Source organism: Octopus bimaculoides, chromosome 9 (genome assembly GCF_001194135.2).
Source record: "Octopus bimaculoides isolate UCB-OBI-ISO-001 chromosome 9, ASM119413v2, whole genome shotgun sequence".
NCBI classification, from domain to species: Eukaryota; Metazoa; Mollusca; class Cephalopoda; order Octopoda; family Octopodidae; genus Octopus; species Octopus bimaculoides.
The window spans coordinates 30974776-31001415 of record NC_068989.1 but is presented as its reverse complement, the minus strand read 5'-3'; the positions used below and the strand labels follow the sequence as shown (position 1 = coordinate 31001415).

The window sequence follows — 26640 nt, the reverse complement described above, 5'->3', positions numbered from 1 at the left end:
GAATTCATTACTGTATTCATTTCCAACCCTCACCTTACTGACAGCATCTCTGTACATGGCTCGCACAGCTCTCACTAACCATTCTTCTATCCCAAGTTTCCTCATTGACCACCAGATAAGGGATCGGGGGATCCTGTCAAAGGCTTTCTCCATGTCAACAAAAGCCAGGTACAGAGGTTTATCCTTGGCTAGGTATTTCTCCTGCAGCTGTCTTACTAGAAATATGGCATCAGTGATGCTTTTACTTGGCACGAACCCAAACTGCATCTCATCTAAATTGATTCGCTCCCTAATTAGTTGGGCTATGACCCTCTCCGTAACAGCTTGATGCCTCTGATCTAACAGCTTGATGCCTCTGTAATTATTTGTATCTAAAGCGTCACCTTTACCTTTGTAGCAGTTGACTATGGTGCTGCTACACCAGTCATTGGGTATGACTCCTTCGTGTATCACCTGGTTCGTAATACAGGTGACTAGGCTATAGCCGACACTGCCAGATATTTTGAGCATCTCTGCAGTGACTCCTGATGGGCCGGGGACTTTCCCTGTCTTCATACTCTTAATTGCTTTATCTACCATGGTACTTTTAACTCGGATAGCTGGTCCATCAGTTGGGTCGACATACAGCAGACTCTCTTTCTCCCATTCATTCTCTTTATTAAGCAATCTATCGTAGTGGCATCTCCAGACCTCTTTCTTTGCAGCCTCATTTAGTGCAAGCGTACCATCATCCATGCGAACACATTTCTCTCCTACGACATCACTATTCTCTCTCCTACACTGTCTTGCAACACGAAATACCTCAAGTCTTTGATCCTCACGGCGCAGAACTTTGGCAAATCATTTCTTATCTGCTTCCCCTCTGGCTAAATAAACCTGTCGCCTAGCTTCCCTTCTGGAAGATTGGTACAATTCCCTGCTACCACCGTTCTTCCAGTCCTTCCGAGCCTGTTTCTTTTGTCTGATAGCCCTGTCTACCTCCTTGTTCCACCACCACGTTACTCTGGGTCGAGAGGGGACTTTACCCCAGCCACAGATCTGGTCAGTGGCTCTCAGCAGGTTGTCCCGTAGAAATCTCCAATTGTCTTCCACGTTGTATGATGCTATATCCCCTTCTATTTGCAAGAGGGTGTCATAGAATTGGTCTTTCAGCCCATCCGGGTGACCCGGTTGAGGGGCATAGGCTGTGATGACAGTAGCTAGCCTATGATGAAGCACTTGTCTAATCTTAAGTACTCTGTCACATACTCTAACTACCTCGATTACCTTATCAACCCATTTCTCTGCTAGAAGTATTCCTATGCCCCCGACCCCGTCAGTGTTCCCTATTGACACTATTGACTTCAATTACTTCCATTCTTCAGTGTAAAATGTGAGTGAAGAGGGACACTGAACTACTTCTTGGTGATTTGTCCATATCATCCTAATATCTCTTACTCTCCCCATGCACTATGTCTTTCTCTCCATTCACACTCTTGCAACCTGCTCACATGTCATCTCTTTCTCTCTATCCTGCTGCTCTTCAGCCATCTGTACAATCAGCACCTCCCAAATTGATATGCATTATTGGTCATTCCTCCACCATTCACTACATTCATCCCTATAGCAATCCAATCACCAGTCATCATCTACTCTGCCCTACCTTTCACCTAACACATATTTTATCTACCTTGCACCTTCAGTATATTCAGATCTCTATCCTATTCCTTGCCATTTCTAACTTTCTCCATACACACTTACCACCTCTATCCAACCTCCCTTTTTGTTCTTATGCCTCCCCCTACCCTCTTTATCTCTCTTTCCAGCTCCACCCTGATTACCCCCACCCACTTTTGTACAATGTGAGCAGCCATGTATCTCTTTACAAAAAGAAACCTGATCTGGCCCTTTTCTTCATACTTTCACCTTTCATCATCTAGCATAAAGCTGCTTCCCTCTATAATGTGGTCCTGCTCAGCTGATAGGGATCTTAGTCATGTGAATTACATGGTGACCTCACTAGTGCTGATGCCATGAGAAAAACACCCAGTACACTCTGTAAAGTGACTGGGACTAGGAAGGGAATTGAGTCATAGACACTGTGCTGAAACAGACACTGAAGTACAATGCAATCCTCTGACTCATCGGACGCCATCAAACTATCCAACCCATGCCAGTATGGAAGACAGATATTAAAAAACTATGATAATTTTTACTGTTACTAAATGGAAACTAATGATAAAGTTAGCTAGTTGATGACAAAAACCAGTATAGTAGAAACCTGTAAATTATTTCTTTCCATTCCTTACAATTAAGAGGGTTTTTAGCTGCAGTAAAAAAATAAATTTTCAAAATCCTGTCAAAAATAATGCCTTGATGATTCTAGCTGGAGTTGTAAGAATTATCAATATTATGTATATGCCATAACCTTTTACTTCACTGGGTCTCTGCTAAAAGTTTTCATCTTCATCATTGTATCTATGATGTCAGTTAGGTAGAGCTCACCTTTCACCTAACACATATTTTATCTACCTTGCACCTTCAGTATATTCAGATCTCTATCCTATTCCTTGCCATTTCTAACTTTCTCCATACACACTTACCACCTCTATCCAACCTCCCTTTTTGTTCTTATGCCTCCCCCTACCCTCTTTATCAGATCAGCAGTACAATCTAATAAAAAAACTGTGTGTATTTCTTATGCAATGTATTTACAGTTAAGTAACTAGGAAATTTAAAAAAGTTAAGTGGGTTAGCCAGATAGTATATTAGCAACAATAAGATATCTACAATCAGCTCTTCGCGCATATTAATTCTTCCAAGTTCTCAATTTCAGATAAGCTACAGGGCAATTACCCGATAGATATTTCAAGTAAAGCTTTTTATTGGAGAGAGAACATTTTTTTATCTTATGAAATTTTACCAATTTTACAAAATGACTTTTGCTGATGCAAATCATCACTTGTTCAAATGAACTTTGTTTTTTACCAAGAACAACTCTAAGCAAGTAAAACTTACCCGAAATGAGATTTCTAAGTTTTCTCCACCCCAAAGATCCATGCCAGCATCATATTTTCCCATCTCATTAAAGTAATGACGTTCAATGGCAAACAAACCTCCAACCATTGTTGGTGTTCTGCATGTGAAATAAGAAGTTAATTAATTCTGAGAATTTATCTTTATGAAGATAGGAAACATTCTTCTGTACAGAAATATATTATTGATCAGGTAAGTATTCCACTGCTTGCTAATGAGCTGTAAGTTCAAATTTATTAGACATTTCATTGTGCAGGACAACATATTCTATGTATCTAGTTGTCAGGAACAGATACTAGAATTTCAGGTAATATTCTGGCTAAGAAAGACTTATCAATCTTAGTCAGGAGGTTTGAATGCAGGGATATTGATTCAAAGATTGGTACAAAACATATAAGGGAAAAAAATAAAGATGACAAGATGAAATTTATTTTTTTAATGATCTGCCTAGTTTGCAAAGGCAGACAACAGTAATAACTAATGGATGGACTCACATGGAATCCTATAACAAAACAAAGATATTAGCAAACTTTATAGAGATGAGACATATTTCTAGCACTTGCTAGTTTGTGTTTTTTTGAGTTATCATAATATTAATATCCAGAGAGTAAATGCTTCTAAACAATGTTCTTTGTATTAAGCTACACCATATGCATTACAAATATGATTCTAAATACATTATTTACATTTGACAGATATTTGTCCTCATCTTGTTTGTTGTTAACACAATGTTTTGGCTGATATACCCTCCAGCCTTCATCAGGTGTCTTGGGGAAATTTCGAACCTGGGTTCTCATTCCTAAGGTATTTTTCAATGTTATCATTATTATTATTGTTATTATTATTATTATTATTACTATTATTATTATTCAGGTTACTGCCTGGAATTGAACTCGGAATCTTGGGGTTAGTAGCCTGTGCTCTTAACCACTATGCCATATGCCTGTGATTCTAAATAGTTTTAACAGTTCTTGGTGGGAATTAAATTACTTTTTAAAAAAATAGATAACCAAATAATCCAAGATTTAATGGTAAGGCACAATAGCTACAAAGTCAAAATTATAATCTGACCATGTGGTACGATTTCAAAGGTGATTACTAAAAAAAAAAAAAAAAAATTTTTTAAATGCACAACATAACCCGACTCAGTTTGTCTGACAACAGTTTCTATTCCTACTGCTCAGTTATATGCTGACCAATAGGAAAAGAATCCAACTGTAAAAACAATTACACTATCACTCTACCCACAGTAAGGCAAGCATAGCAAAATAGATTTAAAACAAACAAATGAACAAAAACTATTAGAGGGAATTTCATATTGCATAATGTAAGCAGTTTGACTGGGAATAAATAAAATTATACACACGGAATTGGTGCAGCAGGGGAGACTTTGTTGAACTTTGATGGTAATGGGTCCCATTGGTAATGTAAACCCCAGTTGAAACCGCCACGTACCCGAGGTGACGCAGTATAATCAAATGTATTACAGTTGATTGTGTCTACAAATGGGATGGTAACAGTTTTACGATCTTTGGCGATAGGAGATAGTAGTGGAGGTAACCAACCAACGTTTACTTCAATATGGCTATCCAGAAATATCAGTACCTAAAATGTAAAGCAAAATAACTTCAACTTTAAAAGATTGCAATTCTAATTTATTCAGTTTCTTTTAATCAGAAGATTAAAAATTTTTGTTAATTAAATATAAATAACTTTCAAATTATATACGAGTGTGTATGTAATGTCTCTCTACTCTCCTTTAGAAGCCAAATGTAAGTAGCTTGTGAAAGAGGAAGGTGAGATGTAGTTAATGGAAAGAGAGGGGAAAAATAAAGAAACAGAAGCTCCAATGGTGGATGGGTTTATGAAGCTCCTAACAAGAAAAATAAGAACTGGGGTTAGTTTGTATGGCTAAAATTCTTTAAGGTAGTGCCCCTGCATCACTGCAGTCTAAGAGAAAACAAGAAATAACTATAATGTCAATGTTGTTTTCTAACAGGACAAAGGAGAAAACACAGTTAAAGACAGAGCTTGTAAGAAAGAGAATGTAAGTTACAAATGCCAATACAACAAGAGAGAATGAGAAATAAAGGGGTGGTCTGCAACAGTCTATAACTAATCCATATTCTGTAGCAATCACTTTTTAACACTATTGTGTACTTATTTGTACAGTAGAATGATATATATAGATATTTCTCGTCTTATGGTATGTATATTCGTCTATGTTTTTTCCTCCTTTCTGAAAGGGAAATAAACAGTGGTATACCATTTTTATGGTATGCTCCAATTTCATTTGGATATCATTCAGAAACTCACTATAATACTCCAGTTAAAATTACTGATCTTTAAATATGAATCACACAATGAGCTTTTACATTGAAAAAAAAAAAAATTAATACAATAAAAAATATATGTTGAAAATATTATGTCTTTGTCAATAAAGGTGCATTGTAATCCCCCAAGTCCAGTTTAATTCTGTTAACTTAAGGCTTTAATATGTTGTAAAAAGTTCCTTTTACGTGGTTTCTGAATGGAACTTATAGAAAAGTGTAGATGTTTAATACCTGACCAGTAGCTTTTGAAGCTCCAAATAAACGTGCTCTGATTAAACCTTCACGTTTTGTTGTTCTGAAAACTTTCACATTGGGAAACATCTCTTTCAGGTCAGTATGGTCAGCTGCATAAAGAAGATCTGGTACATCTTAAAAATTACAGTTTCTGCTAACATCAATATTAAAAATTTCTTAGATGTAATTCTAAATATAAACAAAGAAAAATTCAATGAAACTTTAAAACATATTATCTTTAACTCCATAATTTAAAAAAATCTAGTAAACATTAATAAACAAATCTGTGATATATCCTCTGATAAAAGAGTATTTTAATCATCATCATCATTTAATGTCTAGTTTTCATGCTGGCACGAGTTGGACAGTTTGACAGGAGCTGGCCAGCTGAAGAGCTGCCCAAGCTCCATTTGTCTGTTTTCACATAGTTTCTACAGCTGGATGGCCTTCCTAACACCAACCACTTTATAGAGTGTGCTGGGTGCTTTTATGTGGCACAAGCACAGGCACTTTTACATGGAACTAGCACGGATTCTCTTATGTGACACTGGCACACCTGAGGAGGTGAGCGGTTGATGCCAGTACAATTTTTCTAAGCTTATAGATTGTTGGTTTCCCTGGGATATGGTCAAAAAATTTATCAGTACCTTTCTTGATCATTCCCAGGGCACCCACAACAACAGGGATGGTTTTGGTTTTTAACTGCCATGTCCTAGGTGGCTCAATCTCAAGGTCCTTGTATTTTGATAGCTTTTCAAATTCTTTTACTGAAATGTTTCTATCAGTAGGCACCATCATACCAATTAACAGGTATGTTCTTTGTTTTAGGTCTTTGATGACAATATTTGGCATGTTATCATTTATTTGCCTGTTTGTATGCATCTCATAGTCTCAGTGACTAGTTGTGGATGGTGTTCATACTATTGGGTTGAGGAATAATTCATGAGCATTTTTTTCAAACTGAAATGCACACAGAAATAAAATGCATTGGTAAAATGTTTTATGTTATTTAAAAAAGAATTTTTTGCTCTAAAGATACTGTGTTTTGATTTTTTAGTTTTATTGATTTTTGTGTAGTTTCAGATCATTAAAATGGAATGTCAAGTGGACAAAACTGAACATCTTTGACACCATTTATTTTTTGTATTTAATAGAGGTGTTAAGACTGCCAAAACTGCTCATGAGATTTATGCTGTGTATGGAGAAGAAGCAATGCCTCAAAGTACTGCCTGCTGTTGGTTTTCATGCTTTAAAAATAGGAATTTTGACCTCAAGGATGGATCACATACCAGTTGACCAGTTAAGTTTGAAGAAGAGTGATTGAATTGACTTCTTCACAAAAATCCACATCAAACGACCAGAGAATTGGCGGAGCAGATGGATTGTGATCAATAAACTGTGGTGAACCACCTTCACTCAATGGGCAAGGTTCAGAAACTCAGCACTTGAGTGCCACACACTTTGAGTGAAAACAGCAAAAATCAACGCTCTACAATCGCTGCCAGTTTACTCGCTTGACATTGCTCAACATATAGTCACAATCAGCATTTCCTTTACTGCATTGTCACCGGTGATGAAAAATGGTGCCTTTAAGTCAATATGAAACAGCGAAAAGAATGACTCAGCTCTGACAAACAAGTGACTCCATGAGCAAAACAAGACCTTCATCCTCGAAAGACCATGTATATATAGTGGTACTGGAAAGGCATAATTCATTATGAACTGCTTGAACACAACCAAACACTCAATGCAGAACTCTACGTTCAACAACTGCACCAATTCAACAAAGTAATTCAGCAAAAAAAGACTGAATAGGTGAAATGGCATTCTTCTGCAACATGACAACACCTGTTCTCACATCACTATCATCAAAGCTGCGCTTCAAGAACTTGAATGGGAAGTGCTGCCTCATCCTCCATACTCTCCAGACTTGGTGCTGTCAGATTTTCATCTCTTTTGACCGTTTTGCACAGTGTAACATTCAATAATGACATGGAATTGAGGGCTTGGTCAGATGAATTCTTTGTGTCAAGACTGGGAGATTTCTATCACTGAGGCATCGACAAACTTATTGAATGATGGGAGAAAGTCGTAAACAACAACAAAGAGTACTAGACTACCTGTGACCCATTGGGTCACCTGGAAAGTCTGAGTTTCCCAGCAACAAAATTTTGTTTGTGCTTTTTTTCTTTTCCAGGTTATTTCGTATGCTTTCAATGAATGTGACATTGAAGTTACGTGTAAACGGCTCTTTTCCCCAGAAAAGGAAAGACTTGGCTGCTATTTCTTGCACACCCTGGTACCACGTAACAGGTATTTTGGGTCCTTTATCGCAAATAGCTGTTATGTGGTAGCAAGGTGTGCTAGAAATAGCAGCCAAATCTTTGGGGCTGAGATATGTTGAATGCACTCGAAAAAAATTTTGTAATGCTATTCCCTTGGGGTGATCTTTCGTTTTGGCTCTCAGAGCTGTCATCTGGATCAGCTGGTTTTGTTCATTAATTTCCTTAAAAATTTTTATTTATTTACTTTTGTTTTAAAGTGAAAGAGAGGAGAAAGTGAAACATGTATGAATGTGTATATGAAATGGATGTGTATGTGTGTGAGAGAGAGAGAGAGAGTGTATGGCACTTACACATACATGAGAACACGCACGTTACTCACTCTCTTCCACACATGCGCATGTACATACAAAAAAGATGTATGCATATGTATTGGTGTACGTACATATAATGACAACACACCTCTTCACTCACTCTCTCTCTTTCCTCTTTCTCTCTTTTCTCTTCCTCTCTCTTTCTTTCACACACACATGTTCATTTCATATACACGTACATATATCTTTCACTTTAAAACAAAAGTAAATAAATAAATTTTTTTTACAGAAATTAAGAAACTGCGGATGGTAAGCAAAAGATTACCATTCACTTGAAAATAATTTTAAAAAACATTAGAATATTGACTGTTTAAAAAGAAAGCTAAAATATAAATACTTACTGTACAAACAACTTACATTTTTGAAATCACATTCAGTTAAAATATTTCTAAATGATTAAAATATTGTGTATGTCAAAAAATCGACATTTCTTTTTCTTAGAGAGCGCGAAGATTATGTATGTGTACATGTCACAGATAGTAGATGTGTGTTTGCATTGATTGACATGCCATGACATTCCTTATATGTGTGTGTATTCTGTGTGTTGACGTCATGGAAGCCATGTTTATTTTTCATCAAGAAATAACAAACAAAAATTGTGTTTAATCATTTTCATTAACAAATAGAGGTTCAAATATCACAAAAATTTTTACTGCACTGCCGAAAGTAAGTATGAAAATAAATATGTAAAAAAAATTAAGATAAAATATACTATTTCTGAGATATTTCAGGTACACACAAACATCTCTAGAGTTTTAGTATTATTAAGATATTAATTTGTTGTACCAGCATTATTAAGATATTAATTTGTTGATACCAGCATGCCAAAGAACAACATGGTGGTGTACTGAACCGGATTAGCATAGAAATCCTGTCTAGACACCCTGATGATGCATCGTTACGGCAAATACAAGAGTCAGTCCTCATAACGGAAACACAACCAATTTTGAATAGCAAGTACACGTAGATAAAGGCCTTACAATTACCCATGGTTGCAGACGTTGTTCACACATAAAATACAGAACGTGAACGTAAATAAAAAAAAATGCATTTACGAAGAAAACAGAAAACAACAGAAAGGAAACCAAAACCAAGTCCAAAGTCTCTATCTTATCTGATATGAACGCACATACTTGCATATAAGCACGAACACATATGTGCGTGCACACATACGAGCATGCACACACTCACATGCTCATACCGGACAATTTCAAAACAACGCTAAATCATACATTCAAAATAAACGGAAGTGGAGAGACAAGTTACTGAAGAGATTGCAAGAGTGCACTGAAATGATTTAATAAAAAAAACAAACTAAATACTGTTTATAAATTAATAAAGGACTGAACCAGTGCGTGTGTTTATTACCGGCATGATGCCTCTCCCAAGGTTTAATTGAATTTGTTGTAGTTATTTTGTTTAAAATGAATTCGAAAAAAACACTCACGAATTATTCCTCAACCCAATAGTTCTTAGGCTGTGAAATATAATTGTAACAGCTTATGCTCCAGTACAAGGACTGAGCAACTGGCAACAATGTGGTCAGTGCTCTCAAATTTGTCATTACAGAGTCTACACATTGTGCAAGATATTAGCTTGATAGTTCCGAGTGAGGAGACTCTAATTTTGTACTGCTTGGATAAATCCTTTTGTTCTGACTTTCAACCAGTGCTCTGCAACCATTGATGGATTCTTCTATCTACATCAGGTCCCCAGCTCCTTTGGGGCATTACTCATGTAATGGTTTTTCTTGCCAGTCTCAAAATTTCCTTCAAGTTTTCCTGTTTGGCTTTTATCTTACACTTTTTGTTGCCTTAGTAGGTGGTGTGTCCTCATTACTATCATCATGTTCTTAGGTTAAGCTCTTGTCTGTATTTATATTCCTCCTTTGAGATTGAGTGCAGTTTCCTACCCTGTTCGTGTTGGCTTACCAGTTGTATCATCCAGTTGGTGTTACTTTGGATGTGCATTTCAAGTCCTGTTGTGATGGTTTAATAGGATGTTTCAAATTGGATTAGGCCTCTACCACCCTCCTTTCATGGGAGATAGAGCCTGCAGGTGTCTGGTCTTGGGTGATACATCCTGTTTAATGTCAGCAGTATCCTAGTCTCTATGTCCGTATGTTAGAGTTTATTCAAATTCCAATTAATGATATTAAGACTATACTGGATAACTGCTACCACCAAAAAGTTTATAGCTTCAATTCTATTCTGGGAGTTCAGCTCAGTATTCAGGATTATTGTTATTATTATCTAAGGTGGCGAACTGGTAAAACCATTAGCATGTTGGTCAAAATGCTTACTGGCATTTGGTCCATCTTTACATTCTGAATTCAAATTCCGCTGAGGTTGATCTTGTATTTCATCCTTTTGGGGGTCGATAAAATAAGTACCACCTGGACACTGGAGTCAATGTAATCCATTGAATTGCTGGCCTTATACCAAAATATGAAACCATTATTATTATGTTGTTATATTACTAATGTTAATTCTAATGCTTCACCTTATGGCAATGTTCTTGCACTTGTTTCTCTCTCCTTCAAGATCACCGGCTGTTCATCTCCATGAAAGGTGAAAGACTGAATGTTTGCAGTGCACCTACTCATAGCTACCCCAACCACTTATACTGGAAGTCTTCCTCTTTCTCTCTCATATTTTTCTCAGTTTGTAGCAAGTTTCCACCTCCATTTCCTATGTCTGTACTCATCCCATATCAGGCCACTAGGTCCATGCCAGCACTAGCAACAGTTGTCACAGTCTCCTCTCATCACAATAATTACTCATTATTGCATTATGACATTTGGATCATACTCTATTTGGCCGGGTATAGCACAACTTCTCTTATTCCCCACTGGTACAGATGCAGCTAGAATGAGTAGCTTTACCATAGAAGATAGGCCTCCTTCTTATATAAGTTCTAAAACATTAGAGAAGCAACTTCAAACATAGGCACAATGAAAAATAGGCCTAGCAAAATTGTAGAGATGCTGGAGGAGAGACGAGTGGATGTGCATCGTGTGCAAGAGGTAAGACAGAGGGGATCTTCAACCAAACTTCCCATGGGTAGAAGACAGCAGTTCAAACACTTCTGAGTGAGCAATAGTGATAGCAGGGGTGGAGTACTGTTAGCTGAGAGAGAGGGTAGATAAGGTAATAGAGATAGTCAGGGTGTGTGATAGGATTATTAAGTTAAGACTAACTAATGGCAAGACAATAGTGACATTTATCTCAGCGTATGTCCCACAAGCAAGGCTACTAGAAGAAAAGAAGAATATGGTGTTCAATAAAGAAGATTGAGGTGGTATGGTCATGTGATGCATATGAATGAGAATAGCTGTATAAAGAGGTGCTGTTCGTTTAATGTGGCTGGAACATGTAGAAGAGGAAGATATGGGATGAAGAAGTGAAAGCTGACCTTAGGACCTTGAACCTGAGAGATGAAATGACAAAGGGCTGGGAGTTCTTGTGATAAGAGGTTCTCAAAAATACCAGCCTACCTCAGCAAGACTAAGTTCTGGAAGCACTATATTTTGGGTTGTCCACTCATTACAAAGACTCTCCTCATGCACTATGTCTATCTCTTGTCCTCTCCACTCCCCAGCAACTGTATCTATTTATCTGCTTGTGGTTCCCTATTCCTGCTACTTGTGGTCCCCCTTTTCTGGATCTCCAATCAGCCTTCTTTCAGCCTTCCCCATACAATCTTAGAAACCACTCATCCACCCTTTCCTACACAGCTTGTGCATTATGGGGATACCTGAGCACCTTATCACCATTATCAATGTCTTGCAGTTCCTACTGCTCATTCTCCCCCACCCCAATGTTTGTTTTTGAATAGCCATGCAGATCCCTCTGCTGGAACCTACTCTGCCCCAATTATCTCATAGTAATTCCCTCATCCACTAGCATGAAGCTGATCCATCACCGACCCCTAGGCTTGTAGTCCTGTAAACTGCATGGCCACCTCAATAGTGGCATGAAAAAAAAGCATCCAGTTGTAAAGTGTTGGTGTTAGGAAGGGCATCCATCCATGAAAAACCATATCAAAGCAGACATGGAATCTCAATGCATTCTTTGACCACATCAGTTCCTGTCAAACTGTCCAACCCATGTCAGTATGAAACATGGATGTTAAATGATAATGATGATGGTGATGTAGATATTTGAAGATTTTACCTACATATAATCTGAAATTTTTCACTGGGAAGCAATGAGAAGTTATGCTATTCATTATGTGTGTAAGCATGGCTGAATAGTTAATAAGTTAATTCTGAAACTACATGCTTTTCATTGTGTGGCACCTTCAGACAGTATTTTCTACCACATCTTCAAGTTGACCAAAGCCTTGTGCATGAAACACTGCCAGATGGAAACTCTGCAGAAGCACATCACGCACACACAAATGCATGCATGCACACATGCATGCACATATGCATGTGTGTGCATGCACACACACACATTGGTGTGGGTATGAGATGAAAAATATGTGAATTGAACAAAAAGTCTATGACATTTTTTTGCTGCAGTTAAGTCCAAGGTCAACAGTACAAAAGAACAAATATTGCTTACATTGATTGCTGAAGTCATCAACAAGTATTATTTCAAGAATCATTGCTGGAGGAGACCTTTTTATCACAGTATTAACTGACCGATATAAAGTTGTTGGTGCTTCATTATAGAAACATATAATTACACTTGCTTTGAGTGGCACTTGTAAATGGATTTCCTTTGGACACCTGAAACAGAAGATGCAAGAAAAAGAAAGCAAAGATTTAATCCAAATCATAGCAATGTTGATTTCTTTTGACTAATCTAAGCGCCCACAGAAACTGAGGTGGATGCATTGCTGTGCTGAGTTTAGTACCTTAGTTTCCTGAATTCAAATAAATGTGGATGTATTTTTGAGAGGCATTCCATGGTTCTATGTTACAAACAGCTTATTTAAATAAATAATCTTTTATATAATTTCAAAATTTTCCCAGATAGCAGACATTTCTACATTGGCATATATAATTTATTTAAAGTAATACAATAACCACTTTTTTATTAGTTATTCAAGAATTTCCTGATATTTCTCCTTCTTTTATCCAATATTTTGGCAAGAGGTTACTGAGATATGGAGTTGTGCAGGAGCAGGATATGAAATGAGTTACCTTAATAATACAGCAATCAAATGATTTTTAGGTACACAAAGGGTGGAAGACGGCTTTGTGGAAGAGAGAAAAAAAACCTCAAAGATACTTGGGGTACCAGCCAGCAATATAGGTAAGTGTAGATACGAGATAACTTCTGTCAACAGTTCCGAATGTAAAATGATTCAACCTCATCACCAAGATCATCAATGTAGAAAGAGTTTGAAAGCAATGAAAATTATATTCAATGAAATTACTAAAAGATGATAGTAGTTTCACCTCAGGTGGACAAGGTGAAGAGGAAATCATGATTCATGGGATGTTGCAAACCACTACTTCAGTCCCTTTAAACAGTTCAGTTGAGTGAGTCTCTCAAAGTCCTGAACTAATCATAAATGAGAATAGAATACAAAATTATGTGACAATATATAAAGTAACCTCCCAAGACATAACCCATGAGGTTAGAAAGTTGCCCAATCTCATTCTCTTATGAGTAAATATGCATTTACACTTAAGTATAATATTTTTTGATGATGAGGCAAAACTTAATTTAATTTGATGTTTCATTATGCAATGTAGATGAAATAAAACAACAGATTATATAATGGTGATAAAAGCAATTTAAAACAAGATTAAACCATGTAGATAAAATCAAGTTAAATAGAAATTAAAATGAGGAAGATGCAATATTGATTGATAACTCCTGATATAACAATAATACTGAAATACTTACTCGGGGGGACGAGTATCTGGTAGTTTTCTGAACAAACCAATTCGATTACTTATCAATACATTGAAAGCATAGAGACGATAACCTAAAAACATACAAATAAAAAGAAATTAACAACAAATTATACAAATTAATAGTGTCATGGGATAGCAGTTGCTTATCTTCTTTAAGTTCTTGAAAAAGAAATTTTCTTTTGACAATTTAAAAAAAAATATTTATGAGAAGCTTATTTTGTTGCATGTGATTTTGCAATATGAAAAAGTTTTTCATGTATTTTCAGTCTTAGTGTTGTGGAAGGATCCTGATCACCACATTACTGAATGTGAACTAATGCATTTCAATAAAATAAGGAAACTGTGTGAACTGTCAGTAGTTAACAATGGTATAGTTGACAGAGTTGATCAGCCGTATTCGTTACTGTGTTAGTTTAATATCATGACTACGTTTGGAGAAATATAGAGTGTGTGAACATATTAATTCTGTGAAAAATTATTCTAGAAAACCATATCCAAATATTTATTTGGATAATACTTTTCTTACACCCGATGTGTACAACTCATGTCATAACATCTTTGGTGATGAGATATTCGAACACATGCTGGAGAGATTGTTGTTTCAACATGGAAGACTTACTAGCTTTGGCAACTGAATGACAGAAATAGCAATAACAGCAGTTGTTGAAATTGCAGAAGCAGCAATAACTGTTAATACAACTGCTGCTTAGCAAAACAGAAAATATATTGAATTTGTTCATCTGATACAGTTGCAAACTCCATCGGAGAGTTTGCATATAACTCAGATAAGGGTACTACTTTTCCGGCTTACTTTAGAAGGTATGAGGAAATTTTTCAAAGAAGAATGCTCTGGCTGGCCAGATGAAAAAAACTGTGACATTTGTTGAGAAAGTTGGCACCAACTGAGCATGAAAAATGTTGCAATAACATATTACTAAAGAGGCCGGGTGAAGTCTATTTTGAAGAAACAGTGGATATTCTATCAAAAATATTCAGCAAAAAAAAGCTCTTTATTTAATATGTGCTGGCAATGCATGAATATTACAAAAAAAAAAAAAGAGGACGAAGATTTTATTACTTATGCTGAAATCATTAATAAAGAATGCAAGAGATTTAAAATTAATGAATTAACATCAGACATGTTTAAATGCTCAATTTTTGTGTGGCAAAGAAAGACATGGAAATTCGTAACCGAATTTTGACTAACACTGTAAGAAATATCTGAGGAATGCCAGAGAATAATAAACCTAAGGCACAATATGGAACAAATTGAAGTAAGAAACTCTGCAAATATACAATTGGTGCAACTGAAAGTAAGTAATGAAAAGCAAAAAATTAACCCATGTTTTGGATGTGGAGAATTACACTACAGATTCAACTCTCCTTATAAAAGTAGAAAATGCTTCAAGTGTGGTAAGATAAGTCATAAAAAATCACACTGTAAAACAAAACCTAGAAAACAGTTGGACAGAAACAATCATGTAAACAATTTATTGATGACAAGAAATATAAACGAAGGAAATTTGTGTATGTAAAGGAAATTTGTGTATGTAAAAATTAATAATACAAATGTAAAAATTAGTCAGGTACAGGTAGTAACATTACTTTTATTGATGAAAACACATGAAAAAATTGGGAAACCTATACAATAGAAAACATCAAAGACTGCTCATGGAGTATTGGGAACTAAATTAATTTTTACAAGCGAAATTATATGTAATGTTATATTTCACGGTAAGACTTTAAAAGCAAAAGCTTATGTATTAAAAAATAGAAGCAACGTTTTTGGAACTGACTGAATGTAACTGTTTGACTTATGAGATTTACCCATAAATAAGTTTTGTAAAAATGAAATGGGGTTGTGTGCTAGTTCAAATACAGAGTCAGAAAATTTTTTAAAAAAGAAGTAAAATGGTTGTTCCCTACTGTTTTATTGGACAAGTTGAGTTGGTGCCAGAGCAAGTCATAAAAGGTGGCAATATGACGTAATGGTCGTTTGCCCAAACAAGCATAATTGTTGGTATCCCACTGGTTAAAATTACTGCCCATATACGAATTCTAAACTTTTGTCAAAGAAATCTTTCACGAAATACGGTTCTTAGAATTCGGATATGTGCAGTTATAAAAACCCTGATTTTTGGGAAATTTGAACATAAAAGACATAAACCAATTTTAAAAAGATTTATGGAAGAAATGAGAGATGAAATTACCATGTAAGTTTTTTATGACACATTTGAGGTACCAACATCCAAACAAATTGAAACTACATGTTCAAGTACCAGAAAAAAGAAAAGAATTGAAATACTGGGATTAGACCCAAAGTGTAAGAGATATTAAACACTGGATAGAGTTTAATTCTCAAAAAGGGGAGATGTTGTGGAAGAATCCTAACCACCCCCATGTGATTGAAAGTGGACTAATGTATTTCAAAAAAATAAAGAAACTGTGTGAACTGTCAGTTGTAGTTGACAGTGTTGATTGTCCATATTGGTTACTCAGCAGGAAGGGACACAGCAGGCATTCTGACTTTATCTGCACACAGGAATTTATCCAACAACTCCATGACAAGGTGATGGAAGATCTGAGCAAGGGAATCTGGGCTTTGGCAAAGTTGAGTGTTGGAGTAGCCACCATGAAGCTGGTCCTGAATGAAGACCTTTGCTACCACTCATACGAGAGGTGTAAGGGACAAACTCTGATAGCCAAAGCCAATGCAAACTTCATTACAAAGGCAAAGAAGCTCCTGAACAAGCTGAGACATCCTGTCGAGAAACGGATGATCTGGTTCTTCCCAGATGAAAAGAACTTCTGCCAGGACCAGTTGCACAACACTCAGAACAACAGATGGTATATGATGTCCCACATATCATGAAAACCAAGTTCCCTCAAACTGTAATAATCTTTGGGTGTCTACAGTGAGGGTAACGTCATGCTGTCAAAATCACTGAACAGAGCTTTAAGCTATATGAAGCTACTGGAGGCTGTGGTCAAATCCTGGCTATAGAGAGTTGCTGCTTGAAGGCCATATGTGAATTAAGAAACATTAATTATATTGTATCATTTCATGTTTCAAGCTTGTTTATACTTTTGATAATACAGCAGTGTCTTTGAAAGCATATGGTTATATAGAGGTTTCCTTAAAGTCATAGCAATCAATTTCTGCAGTCCGGCATTTTCTGTAGTTCTGCAATCACCAGGTCCCATGGTTGGCAGATTAAAGCGGTTCAACTGTACTCGAATTGAGTAATGAAACAATATGAGAAATAGGTGTGAAATTACAATTATGTAATGTTTTTTTTTATTACTAAAAACTATAGCTATAATAACAATAGTGGGGGAATTTCTAAGGATAACTATTAATAAATAAAGACAATGATCACCTAAGATATGAATTCAATAACTCTTAAAAAGTAAACTCTTTAGTAAAGAACAGCTATGGTATTGAGAAAGATATTTTGTCAGATGAAATCTGCATGAATAGCACTGGAATCTAAGACTGCTAAATGCAATTTGGCCCAGAGGCAACATAACAGGAATATTAATATTAGACAAAGAATTGTTTAGTAGCAACCCACAAATGCAACATATAAAATTTGGTAAATCTGGAATCTGAGGAAACCTAGTCTTTGACAATTCACAGTGTCTCACAAGTAACTATTTTATTAGTCTGATGGAATGAAAGTCAAAGGCTGCTTTTGTTGAATATGACTTAAAACTGTATTTTCTCAATTAAGAGACTGGTATTCTACTTTTCTAATAGTCTTATTGTACTTTTAAAGACTCTGTTAGCTCTGAGTGGACAGAGGAATACTCAATCAAATACAACTGAGCAATGTCTGCATGTTAAGTACAACAAAATTCTTAGGGGTTATTGGTTACCTTTTAGATGGTATTATCTTGCCTATATTAATCTGAAACAGGGCTTACAAAGTGAGACAATGATTGCTAAAGACATAGCAGATTTTGGTGAGGTACAGTACTACGCATATAACCCGTTCATTGCAATGAGAAATTAAGAGTGACATAGTTACTGAGTGAAATAACTGAGACACCTTAACCCTTTCGTTACTAATCTGGGTGTAGCCGGCCCAAAAATTTTTTGGTTCATAAGACCAACCCGGCCGAGAGTACCCATTGTTATTTAAATGTATATTTGAACCCAAATCTCGTTAGTATATTCGTTAAAACACCTGATTTCACTTTGCAAACAGTTGAGTTATTGTATCCGACATTGTTTGGCATGATATTTGAACTCAGTGAATTTTGGAAGATTTTTTTCCACATTTTTTGCGGCGTTAATTTTTTTCAACTTTGAAGATGGAGAGGAGTTTTATGCTATCAAGCAGTGATTCCAAATTTGAAGGTTTTTCAACAGAAGATATGGAGATATCGAAGAAAAGAATGAATGAGCTACAAAAGCACGTGGTGAACGATAATGAATTGGATATTTCTGTATCCGAAACTGAAAGCAACGATTCTGAAAGCAGCAACGGCGACAGCGAGGATGATTTTACACTAGAATGGAGTAAAAACTTAAAAAAACGTTTTTATTAACAATTTTTCTGAAGAGACAGGGTCTACCCATAGTCTTTCTCAGGAAGCGAAACCTTTAGACTTCTTTTTCTTATTTTTTCCAGCATGCTTGTTTGAAATGATTACTGCGGAAACAAACCATTACGCAGAATGTAAACAAGCTGGAAAAAAAAGATAGCTTGTGGTTTCCTGCAACTGTAGATGAAATACGGGCATTTTTTGCCATAAATATTATTATGGGTATTAGACAGTTACCCAGAATAACAAATTACTGGAGCAATCAGGAGCCTTTTGGAGATGAATATGTTTCCAGTATTATGACACGAGTACAATTCGTGAAGCTGAACCAATATTTACATGTGAGAGACACTAGCAGTACCCTAGTACGTGGAGAACTTTGAGACAAAAATTATGCAATAGAATTGATTAAGAACCCTTTCTTTAATTATGTTCCAAATATCACATTAATATGTTGATAAATAAAAAAGTTACAGGAGTTTAATGAGACTAGTTTAAATTCATGATTATTTTAGAATTTAATTGAAACTCATGAGGGGTGTATTTTGGTCAGAAATATAGTAACGAAAGGGTTAAGAAGCTTGTATCTAGGAGCAAGTTTGTCAACATTATAACATAAAATTAAACAAATTTAACAAGCATCATCATCATCATCGTTTAATGGCTGTCTTCCAGGCATGCTTGGGTAGGATGGTTGATAGGAGCTGGCCAGGTAGAAGACCACCCCAGGCTATTGTGTCTGTTTTGGCAGAGTTTTTACAGCTGGATGCCCTTCCTAACACCAACCACTTAGCAGAGTGGGCTGAGTGCTTTCTGCATGGCACCAGCACAAATAAGGTCAGTTTTGGCATGACTTTTACAGCTGGATATCCTTCTAAATGCCAACCACTTTACTGGAAGCTTTTTATATGGCATCAGCCCTAGCAGGGTCACCAAGTAACATGCAAGACAAAGAATTTTGAGAGGGGAATTTTGAAAGGTTAGAATGTGACAGAGAAACTGAGAAGCAGAAACAGGTGGCTTGCAATAGAGGAGGTACATGGTTACCTAATCAGAGAGAGAAAGAGAGAGAGGAGACACAGAAGAGAAAGAGTGAGAGAGAGGAGACACAGAAGAGAAAGAGAGGGAGAGGAAGAGAGAGCATGAGAGAGAGAGAGAAAGAGAGGGAGAGGAAGAGAGAGCATGAGAGAGAGAGAGAAAGAGAGGGAGAGGAAGAGAGAGCATGAGAGAGAGAGAGAAAGAGAGGGAGAGGAAGAGAGAGCATGAGAGAGAGAGAGAAAGAGAGGGAGAGGAAGAGAGAGCATGAGAGAGAGAGAGAAAGAGAGAGTGAGAGTGTGAGAGGAAGAGATGAGGAGAGAGAGGTACAAGAAAGAGGACAGAAACAAGTGTGCTGATGTGAAGAAGATACTTGGTTACCTAGCCAGAGAGAAAAGCAAGAGAAAGTGAGAGAGTGATCAAGAATGAGGGCAGAAACAGGTGTGCTTCTGTAGAGGAGATACATGGCTACTCAGCGAAAGGGAAGAGCAAGGGATAGAGAGTGGGAGACAGCAAAAGTGCAAGAAAGAGCAGGAGAGAGATGGTGATGAAGTATGCTCACAAGTAACAAGGATCAGAGGATAGATAGGATGGTAGAATAAGGAAGAGAGAGATAAATGGTGGCAATTGCCAGGGCATGCCTTCAAGGTTATGTGGTCATAATATACTTGGCCAGGTATTGCAAAGAAAGTGTGAGTAGGGAGTGGGGATTGCAGTGAATGGTGAAAACCTGGGTACAAAGATGGTGTGGGGGAAAGCAGCTATACAGTGAACACAGCAGTGAGGGTAGGGCAGGGGAGTGGGAGACAGTCATAGTATATGAAGAGGAAATGTGGGGAAGAGAAAGATGCAGTTTAGAAGAGATGTAGTTCAGTTTCTTGGGGTAGGGTGTGTAAAAATGCTACATGTGGGTGGGACACAATGCTTCTAGCACTCAGTTTTGCTGACATAGGTAGGTCTTCTCTAGAACCTCATATCGCCAGACATCTTGGCCCATTGTCATTTCCTCCATGAGCCCTAACATCCTGAGATTGATCCTTATCACTTCATCCCATGTCTTCCTGGGTCTCTCTCTTCCACGGGTACCATCCACTTTCAGTGACAGGCACTTTTTTATACAGCTGTCTTCAGTCATATTCATCACATGTCCAAACCAATGCATTCTCCTCTCCTACATACCACATTTAATTCCTCTTATACCTAACTTTTCTCTAAACACAGTTGTACTTTGTTGGTCATGCACACTGATGTTGCAAATCCAATAGAGCATACTAACTTCATTCCTCTCATGTCTACGCATGCCCTCTGCATTCAGAGCCCACGTCTCACTGCATACCTTTCACTTGAGAGAGTCCTTTTGTTGCCAGCAGCTCTCTGAACTTCCTTCATCCTATTCTTCTTCTAGAAACAATACATCCAGAGCACCACTATCATTACTAATTTGATCACCTCAGTAGCAGAAACTATCTACTACTTCAAGAGAGCCTCCTGGATATTTGAGAGAGTCTAAGTCCTGTGCACTCTTAGTGCTTATTACTCCTGCACATCTGCCATACTTGAAAGTAACCTTATCTATTAATCTACCTGTGATTCCACTGCATCTTTTTATGCATCCATACCTTACACTAGGTGCAGTGAATAGAATTACATCCCACTCCTTTCCTACATATTGAGCAGGACCATTTACCTGGCTAAGAGAAAGTCTTATCAGCTTTCTTGCTAACAACAACTTTAGATTTTGCAATAAGAGCAAGGTCATCAGCATATAGCAGTTCCCATGGGCATCCAGTTTTGAATTCTTCAGTTATGGCTTGGAGAACTATGATAACTAAGAGTGGACTTAGAACTAATCCCTATGAACTCCAACTTGCACGCTAAACTCATCATTGTATTCAAGGCTGACTCTCACCTTACTGACAGCTCTGCTGTACATGGCTTCTACAGTTCTAACAAACCACTCCTCTACTCCAAGCTTCCTTAGAGACTACCAGATAAAAGTGTGGGGAACCCTGTCGAAAACTTTCTCCAGGTCAACAAAAGCTAAGTACAATGGTTTACTTTTGGCCAAATACTTTTCTTGCAACTGTTCCTAGTGGAAGATGGCATCTGTGGTACTTCTCCCAGGAACAAAACCAAGCTGCATCTGTCTAGTTTACTTCTATTCCTAATCAATTGAGCTATAACTCTCTCTAACTTTCATGACCTGGTCCAGCAGATTGACACCTCTGTAGTTGTTTCTATCTATGGCATCATCTATACCCTTGTAGCAGTTAACTATAATACTACTACACCGGTCTCTGGGGATGATGCTTTCCTGAATAACCTGATTAACCATGCAAGTGACTAGGCTGTATCTCACACTGCCGGATATTTTAATTATCTCAGCAGTGATACCCAATGGTCCAGGGACTTTCTCAGCCTTCATATCCTTAATTGCCTAATCTATTATACTGCTATCAACTCCGATGGCTGGTCCTTCAATTGGTTTGATATTTGAAAGACTCTTCTTCTCCCAATCATTCTCCACATTTAACAACCTTTAATCATGGCATCTCCGTGCATCTTTCTTCTTTGAGTTACTAAGTGCAAGCATACCATTATCCATTCGCACACATTTTTCACCCATCACGTCTCTATTTTCTCTTATACACTGCTTTGCAATGCTGAACACCTCACGCCTCAGATCTTCATGCTGTGGAACATGGACAAACCTCTTACCTTCTGCTATTCCTTTTGCTATGTAAACCTGTTGCTTAGCCTATCTTCTAGCTTCTTGATATACTGTTCTGTTTCCACTGTTTTACCAGTCTTTCCAGGCCTGTCTCTTTGTTTTTTATAGCGCTGTCCATCTCTTTGTTCCACCATCATGTCACCCTTGGCCTTGATACAAGTTTGAATTTTATTGTAAAAGTAAAATTGCTGATGAGATAAGGTGTGGGGCTACCAACTCAGTTTTTCTGAGCAAGATGCTTTATTTTATCTGCCTCAGTTCATGCATTCTGGGAATGCTACTTGCAATAAGCTGGCATTCTATCCAGGGAAGACATTTCTCTTGTTTGCTTCGTGCTATAAAACCAAAGCTATGAACTAACTCCCAAGTGTCCTTAAGACATTGGAGACATTTACATTTGAATTTGATAACTTATTAACTGCTACAGAGTTTCACAAATCCAAAGTATGAATAATTATCTTTATAGGACAGGTGAGTGGGAATAAAGGATAAGTTCATGGAACTGGGGATGAAGTACTTTGAAAAATATCTTTGAGTAACTGAGCCAGAAGTTAAGATTAGGAAATTGTCATCCTTGTACTCAAGCCAGTAAATGATCATAATCATGATTTGGATCAAAGCATTAAACGATACCAGATAAGAGGAGAACAAAATCCCCTCAAGTGCGAAATGTTGCTTTTCCTTGCTAGCTAAAGGAAATGATATTATAACAATGCTAGAACATATATATGAAACCAGAAAAGAGTAAATATTCTTAATCTTATCATAATGATTGTTAGACATAAGAATTTCAGTTAATGGTGTTCATGGTATATACTTGCTTACAATGCCATTGTCATTTATGGTTTCCAGCAGAGCCAATCACTTGTTTACCGCATTTCTGATAGATGGTGAGAGTGATAAGAAAGTGTCTAACCCAATGCAAAGTACTTTGCTTGTAAAGCACTGACAACTGTTTTTCTTGACAATGTTTATACCCTATGTCAATACAAATAAGTAAAAAATACAGATGCATGTATCTCTTTTGTATATATCTCAGTTTTAGAATAAGTGTACTTCATTGCAGCATGTCATAAGAAGTGACCAAAAGAGTTGGCAACAGAAAAGATATTTGGCTGTGAAATACTGCCTCAGGAAATCAATCCAAACCATGCCAGCATGGAAAATAGGTCACTTGTCAAATCTTTTTAGTTCACCAGCAATGTCTTGCAAAGTGTGAGTGCCTTTCCCTAATGAAGGTGGAAATGGGCAGGAAATCTCCATACAGCTATTTCTTGGTGCAATGAGTTCTCCAAGATATGTTTAAGACTGCTCTTAACATTTGGGTGAAAGTTCCATCCAGCTTAGATTCCTGTTATTAGGTAAGTGTCCAGGTTGTTGCTTCATATAAACTCTACCATTGCACAGAAAAAAATTCTCTAAAGCAGCGCTTCTTAAACATTTTTCATTCATGACCCCATTTTGCATCACAAGATTTTTCGCAACCCCAGGTATTAAATATGAAATAAAACATACAAATAAATACATAAATCATTAATTTTTTTTGCTGAACAATATACATATGAAAAAAAATGAACTGATATAAAAAAGTAGTTATACTATTTGTCAAAATATAAGTAGTTTTACGATTTGTTTCAAGTACAAAAATAAACCAAAGTAAAAAATCAATGTGATGGATGTGCTTGTTTTTTGCTGCATAACAAATTAAACCTTGGTGTAATATTTGACACTGCTGAACATTTTTCAGCATTGAACAATATTTGGTTTTAATAAGGGTTAAAGCTGAAAAAGTAATTTCACATAGGTATGTGGCACATCACGTTAAATATTGTGCATTTGTGAAATAGCATATAAACTGAAATTCAAGTGTTTGAATTTAATTTTCATGACCCCATTTGGGGTCGCGACCCATAGTTTAAGAAGCACTGTTCTAAAGGATGTCCAACAGGATTCATTTCCAGACAACATCCAGTTTGTTTAGGGTTAACCATGCTTTAGCTATCTGAGTTCTTATGTCCTTTTCAGTTGAGACTATCTCAGAATTGAGATACATGAAATCATCAACTTGATTCATGGGTTCTCTACTGATGTTGGTGATAAACAAGGATCCATCACCAACATCATGCTTTCATTTAAGTAAAGGATTACATCATATGATGTGTGCTAAAAGATATAGTTAATATTAGTAATAGTGATTTATGATACTGTTACAAGGCCTTGGTGCAGTAAGGATGGTAGTGGGGAGATTTGGGGACGTTTATTGTCCTGTAAAGTAGCATTATTACAATATAATACAATATGGTTACACAGTAAATGAAAATGAAACTAGTAATAATACAACCTTCACTCCGTTCTACTTCATTGTCTTTTCCATGGATAATTCCAATTTTTTTCTTAAGGCCTACATCTGTGTTCTTTTCTGCTTTCTCATGACTTTCCAAAAAACTTTGCTGCCTTTTAGGAGCCTCTTTTCTCCATGTTTGAAAATTTGAATCTAGTTCATTTGCTTCTGTTGAAATATGGAACATGGAAGAATATGGCTTAATTTGGAGCTTATTTGATGCTGACTTTTCAGGTACATATGAGTAGTAGGCAATTATGACCCAGACAGAGACAAAAATAAGACAAATAGCCCGGCATTGCCATTTCATCTTGTAATGTGTAATGATCACATCTAGGTCTTATGCATTGGATGTCATATATCTAAAAAACAAAAAAATTAAGATAGTGTCAATGAAACATATTGCTAGAAAAATATGGTATTCAGATACACATCTCTAAGTAATAATTCATACAAAGGTTTTCAGAGAGAGAAAAGTTTTATGTTGTCAGATTGCCTCCGTTTAAGGCTTTATGAAAATATAAGCAACTTTCTGTTTGTGGATGTTTTGTCCTTCAAAGGCTATGCAATGTGATCAATGTTTCAGAACTATATCATGACAAGATGAAGAAATGTGATCAGTTAAAGGAACAATTTAACAGCAAGTCAAGTGGAATGTATGACCTGTCAGATATATAAATATAAAAACAAAAGTATGACCTGTCAGATGTATAAATGTAAATTTGAGAGATGAATAATATGGAGATAGTAAATATAGCTGAGAGACAAGCAGACTAAGAAAATATATTAGTACACAGAGAGTCATATATTTTAATAAACGAAATTAAGCCTTGTACATGTGCCACTACTTTTACAACTATAAATTTAGAATCACAAAATTCTTTTAACACCTTGGTATAAGAATAATGCTTATTTTAATGTATTATAATGTTCCATTGTCTGTTGAAGAATTATGATACTTCTCTTATAAAAGTTACTCATTCATTTGAATACCTGTAACAAACTTTAAAGAACTTCCTCCATTTTCTCATAACCAAATGTCGTCTTACTGTTAGAAAATGCCTTCATCCATTTTTTGGCAAATGCCATCATTTATTCAGTCAGACAAGAGGGTCTCCTTTTCAGCAACCAAATGGAAAAAAATTCCTAATTAGTCATGGATTTCTATTTGTCATATGAACCAACAAGCTCATTTGGATGTAGAATGAAAAGTATAATGGGATCAAATGGAGCCATATGAAAGATTAACCCTTAAAAATAAGAAATTAAAGCTTTAACAAAGGGAAACTGTGCTGGTAGAAGCTTTACATGCTTTCTAATCATTACTATGTACAGTTACAAATGAGATAACTCATGAAAAGCTGTTCTCTTTTTTTTTTTAGAAAAAATACAAGATTAACACTTCCCACTTGGGTCTCCAAACTCCTCGTCGTCGTCGTCGTCGTCTGTACTGTTGGGGTTACTATACAGTTCACAAAACTATAAAGCTCATGGGAAGAAGTTGGATTTATGCTAGGAGATGACATGTATGAGACAACAGAGGGACCAGCTATCCGAGTTGACAGTACCATGGTAGATAAAGCAATTAAGAGTATGAAGACAGGGAAAGCCCCCCGGCCCATCAGGAATCACTGCGGAGATGCTCAAAATATCTGGCAGTGTCAGCTATAGCCTAGTCGCCCGTATTACGAACCAGGTGATACACGAAGGAGTCATACCCAATGACTGGTGTAGCAGCACTATAGTCAACTGCTACAAAGGTAAAGGTGACACTTTAGATACAAATAATTACAGAGGTATCAAGCTTTTAGATCAGGTAATGAAAGTCACGGAGAGGGTTATAGCTCAACTGCTTAGGGAGCGAGTCAG

The 26640-nt window shown here is 36.6% G+C and overlaps 1 protein-coding gene across 5 annotated transcripts in view; it reads right to left on the bottom strand.

The window, feature by feature from the left end:
• Positions 1–26640, bottom strand: part of LOC106871349 (polypeptide N-acetylgalactosaminyltransferase 11) — a 100611-nt gene that overhangs the window by 61602 nt on the left and 12369 nt on the right. For 4 of the 5 annotated variants that reach the window (XM_014917755.2, XM_014917752.2, XM_014917754.2 and 1 more), the window contains exons 2-7: positions 24772–25133; positions 14103–14184; positions 12807–12973; positions 5580–5707; positions 4382–4620; positions 2998–3115 (exon numbers count right to left, since the gene is read on the bottom strand). In XM_014917755.2, coding sequence (XP_014773241.1) covers positions 2998–3115; positions 4382–4620; positions 5580–5707; positions 12807–12973; positions 14103–14184; positions 24772–25081 — 1044 coding nt within the window. In that variant the 5' untranslated portion in view covers positions 25082–25133. The remainder of the gene's footprint in view (positions 1–2997; positions 3116–4381; positions 4621–5579; positions 5708–12806; positions 12974–14102; positions 14185–24771; positions 25134–26640) is intronic. The other variant, XM_014917753.2, reaches the window with a different exon arrangement.